The 5282-nt window shown below is 40.6% G+C and overlaps 1 protein-coding gene across 2 annotated transcripts; it reads left to right on the plus strand.

Moving 5' to 3' along the window:
* Positions 1 to 940: 940 nt before the first annotated feature.
* On the plus strand, positions 941 to 4312 carry LOC147622760 (transcription factor FAMA-like). Of its 2 annotated transcripts, none has more exons than XM_086822387.1 (5): positions 941 to 1527; positions 1677 to 1725; positions 1927 to 2803; positions 3225 to 3659; positions 4022 to 4312. In XM_086822387.1, exons 3-5 carry the CDS (start codon positions 1964 to 1966, stop codon positions 4109 to 4111), a joined length of 1365 nt encoding a protein of 454 aa, XP_086678513.1. In that variant the 5' UTR covers positions 941 to 1527; positions 1677 to 1725; positions 1927 to 1963; the 3' UTR covers positions 4112 to 4312. The 2 variants fall into 2 exon arrangements, with proteins under 2 accessions (XP_086678513.1, XP_086678512.1); XM_086822386.1 differs by having other exon boundaries at positions 1939 to 2803.
* Positions 4313 to 5282: the final 970 nt, after the last annotated feature.

Raw genomic sequence — 5282 nt, forward strand, 5'->3', positions numbered from 1 at the left:
AAAAATTCCACGTCAGCAAGACAAGGTCACGGGATCCCGGACGTGACGCTGCTGAATCCTCCGCGACCGGTCCCCACCAGATTTAGCAATCCTGTAAAAGGAAATAACAAGAGTGTAACTTGGCGGTTAACTGCGCGAGTCGCCACTATATGTAGGGGGGGTTCCGAGCCGGAGCGTTAAATAAAGCAGCTCGCCCGTAGATTTAGCGCTGGCCTGGGAATTTGCTGTCATCAATGCCTGCTTACGTCAAGAAAGAGGGAGCCTGGACTCAGGTAGGCAAGTTGGTGTGGCGCACACACTGGCGGTAAATGTTTCGAGAAGTTACTCTTTTTTACTTTTCACGGCTGGTGAAAAAGGCGAGGCGGTCGTCAGCATCGGGGTGAAAAACCTATTTTCTTATTTTTGTTTTGGGATGTGAGTGTGACTCGGAGCGTTGCCGTTGCGGCCGAAGAGAGAGAGAGAGAGAGAGAGAAGAGATAGAGATAGAGATAGAGAGAGAAAGGAGATGATTGGTTAAATCGGGCTACGTTCAAAATGCATGCATGCATCAGTCTGTCCGGACACGAGTACACACTGAGAGCGGGGCACATGCGTGCTTTGTCCGGGTATCGGGCGCTCTCATGGCTTGAGGTCCTTGTCTTTCTCGGCCCTGCAAAAGTTCTCCGGCTTTTCCCCGTCCGGCCTACCTAGTAAGTAGTCTCTTGCTTTTCTACCATAGTATAATACTCTATACATTCATTTCTATTAATTGTCGTAATGTATATACTGCCTCCTCCCCGCCCCCAGAATGATTAAAGATTCACCACACTTGATGAGGACTCATCCCACTACACCACTAGCTGTAGACTCTCCTTAGCGTCCACCTTATAAAGCTCCCAAAGCTTTTCATTGCAATCAGCTCGCTCTCTCTCAAGCTGCTTCCACACAAAGTCCAAACCCTCCTTACCTTACATTGCGTTATCTACCTCACCTTACATTTCGTTTTCTAGCACCACCAATTCTACCTCAAAACAACCTTCCTTACCTTGCCACATTTTGTTATCTAGCACAAATACTACCTCACAGAACCTTTTACCTTACATTGTGTTTTCTAGAACCAATTCTACTTCACAAAAACCCTTGCATTGTGTTATCTAGCACCATTTTTACCTCAAAACCCTAACCTTACATTGTGCTATCTAGCACCAATTCTACCTCAAAAACCCTTGCAGTGTGTTATCTATCACCATTTCTTCCTCACACCCCGACCAATTTTACCTCTCAAACCCTAATCACCTTACATTGTGTCAGTTAGCACAAATTTGCACCTTACACTCTATTATCTACCGCATGCTGCCTTGCTCTTACCCCACCCCACCTTAACTCATATGCAAACCCTCTTCTTCTCCTACCCCACCCATCCCACCACCCTATCCTGTCTTTCTCTTCAAAACTTTTGACCTCCACCAGCGTCCACCTCTATCCCTATATCTCTCCCTCTTATCATCCATGGCCCATTGCGTCCTTTTCCCATAAAAGCCCTAGAAGGTGGTAGATCTTTCCTACACTTGATTTGGGGAGGAAAACATCACAAAAACATTCTATAGCATAAATCTTGTGTACATTATCTAGTATGTTTGCAGTGACTTCAGTTTGGTGGATTATGTAGTTACACCCCTTTCCCTGCATTGACGCAGGCACCATATCAAGTGCAAGAGCTGCGTCAAGAGATCAACATTTGAGAAGGTACGATTGTAAGCGCTTGTAATCTTAGAAGACTGAATTTGCATCGATCATGCCAATTGAAGCCTATTAACGTGTGTAGCTAGAATTGAGAAAGACTGTAGCCATACTCACATAGCTGCACGTAATTATATTGTTTGTGATGCAACTCTATCAGGTAAGATCATAGTCATATTGACATAGCAGCTGCACCTAATTATGTAGTTTGTGATGCAGATATGGGTTGCCTTTGAGCGTAAACATGATGGGAAACATTCTATTAGAAGTACTCGGCTCTCAATTGCTTGGAAGGCAGGCTCAAAATTACCTATTTCAAGGGGACCCCGGGTTGAGTGAAACCCATTATTCCATTTATTCAGAAAGGCCGCCTGCTTCAAATTCTACGTTTACTAACATACTAGAAGGAGTTCCAACGGCAAAACAAGAATTATACACTAGGTTGCCCTTGTTAGAAGAGCCGACCAATCACAGTTCTTTGTCTATATGCAAAGATGAAGAAGCACTAGTAGTGAGTACTAATTTGCCTTCAATTTATACTGCACAAAATGACCCTGATCATCAGCCCTCTTTAGGTAGTAATCTATGTGGGATTAACTACATATCCCTAGCTGATCCTCAGCATCCATCTCCCTCTCAATATTCCGACCCATCTAGTACTCTAATCTCTGGTGATAATTATTTCAATGAAGGGCAAGATGAAGCTAATTGCTTTGCACAACAGTCTAATCAAGCAAGCTTGGGCAATAGTGTAACTGCTAATCATCCTCAGCTAGTCTCTGGCTCAATTACGAGCATTAGTGGGCTTGCTCCAGCAGTTAACTGTCATGAATTGCCTTGTTTGAAGAACTTTGGGCAATGTGGATCAATGAATGAGAAGAAGAAGAAGAATGATATCAATGGTGTCGATGTAATTGCTCATGAGAAGAAGAAGAGGAAGCGCACGTCAAGGTCTCGCAAGAACAGTGAAGAGATGGAAAGCCAGCGAATGACCCACATCGCAGTGGAGCGCAATAGGCGAAGGCAAATGAACGAGCACCTCAGTGCATTGCGGTCATTGATGCCCAGCTCATACATCCAGAGGGTAAGCTTCGATCTCTCTCTCTCTCTCAATGTACTCGTCATGTTTGCCACCTTCGATCTCTCTCTCTCTCTCTCTCTCTCTCTCTCTCTCTCACACACACACACACACACACACACATGCCTGCAATCGCTCTCTTTCTTTTTGTCTCTCTCTCTCTCTCTCTCACACACACACACACACAGAGTACATGCCTTTAATATCTCTCTCTCTCTCTCTCTCTCTCTCTCGTTCTTCTCGATTGTGTAATTTTATTTCGTGTATAACATCATCTATATTCCTAGGTCTTATTTAAATAATTTAGAATTACATCCATGCATTGTGAAGATATGTAATTTAGAATATACGCTTAAATCAGAATTATAATTGTATATAATCTCTGCTCATAAGGTTTAGAAAGTAATGAGATGGAAATATTACACAGGGAGATCAAGCCTCCATAGTGGGAGGAGCAATCAGGTTTGTGGAGGAGCTAGAGCAAGTGTTACAGTCTTTACGCGTGCAGAAGCAATTAAAAGGGGCGCATGAGGACGAATCCTCACACGCGCACCTAAGAGGCCTGGTTGAAGATGTGCCATGTTTCCGTCCACATTTTGGATTGCCCTTTTCAAACCTGGAGGACATTACTCGAAGCTGGTATGGTTTAAGAGAGGGGTCATATGCATGCTCCAAATCCTCCATGGCCAATGTGGAGGTGAAGATGATCGCATCATCGGCTATCTTTGTGAAGGTTTTGGCTCAAAAGAAGCCCCAACAACTCTTGCACACCTTATCGGCTCTCACCAACCTTTACTTAAAAGTCATGCACCTCAACATCACAACTATCGAGCTTACCATCTTATACTCTTTCAATCTCGAGGTAAAGCTTTCTTAAATAGCATATACTTGTCAACACATTTCTCAAAAACCTCCTCTTCTTTATTCTCACATGTATAATTTATTATTATTGCTATTTAGAATTTTAGAATCTCTTCCCGCACCATTAATTCAAAAAAAAAGTGACGTAAGATGCAACTAGTAAAGTAATTGAACAAAGAAAAAAAAACATTTGTAATACAGATAAGCATGATTGAAGAAGGTGATTTTGGTTGTATAAATGGCAACTCATAGTGTTCTCTATGCTTAATATGTTCTTTGGGAGTTAGAAATACCATAAATAATTATTAAGTGCACTCGGTTGTGATCATATATGGAATTGACTTTTGTGATTTCCCATTACAGATGGAAGATGAGTGCCAGCTCCAAACACCGATTGAACTTGCTGAATCAATACAACATATTTTTGGTACGTGTAGTAGTCAATACCTATAGTACAACATGGTTGGAACACACGAGGGTTATGATGCTAAGAGAGCTAAGATGGGGACCTTTTTTCCATCTACATTATCTCACAAGAACTTAGGAGTTGTAAACTAGCATGAGGGTGCAAGGGTACCAAGTGCTTTAGGGCTCACTTCTTTCATCTTTGAGTGTCACGCAACAAATTACAAAGAGACATCCTCTATCAATTTAGAAGAAGTATTTGTAGAAGAGTTACACCTTTAATATGTATTAATATTATTGATTTTTAAAGTCACATCTTCAATTGTTTATAACAAATAATAGGCTTATTGACAAGTTCATTTAATTTGATACAATCTTTTCCAACTTTCACATTTATAATATGATGCATGTTCACAAAACTCTTTCCAACTTTCACATTTATCATATGGTGCATGGTCATAAAACTAAGTACCATACATATTGCGTAAAGGAAAATGAAGAGAAATGGAAGATATCAATTTTGAAGGTGATTTAACTAAGAATGGATCTTGTTAGTCCTTAAAAAACATGGCATATGGAGCATTTTTCCTTGAAAAACATGGCATATAGAATATTTTTCCTTGATCGGATTAGCCAAATCATGATATAATAGAAACAAACATGAGATAGTTACAATACTTGACATTGTTTATATTAGAGAGAGTTTTATGTGAGATAGTTATAATATTGGCATATAGTGTCTTTTTTTTCAAATGGTGAAAATTCATTAATTTTAAAGGGTAACCTTTATCTTTTTTGGTTAAGAAAAAGCTTTGTTCCAAGCACATATTAATGGGGTATGTTTAATGTGTTTGTTGAAATCATCAAGTGGAAAGTGAAAAAATACAAGCAAGCCACTTTGAAAAACATCAAGAAGTAGAAATAAACACTTGTCCTCATAAGATATAAGCATGAGCATCTAGCATGTAGAAAGGGTTCATAAAAGGTATAAGAGTCAAAGAGATAGAAAGCGTTTTCATCCCCAATCCATATGTAGACATCCATGTGTTGTGCCAATCACTTGCTTGCTTAGTGGGTGGCTTCATGCCACTACATGAAGCATGGTCACATACTAAATGACATATGTAGACATCCATGTGTTGTGCCAATCACTTGCTTGCTTAGTGGGTGGCTTCATGCCACTACATGAAGCATGGTCACATACTAAATGACATTTGTA

The sequence above is a fragment of the Cibotium barometz genome, chromosome 28 (assembly GCF_041138505.1).
Source record: "Cibotium barometz isolate CiBa-2024 chromosome 28, ASM4113850v1, whole genome shotgun sequence".
Classification (NCBI taxonomy): Eukaryota; Viridiplantae; Streptophyta; class Polypodiopsida; order Cyatheales; family Cibotiaceae; genus Cibotium; species Cibotium barometz.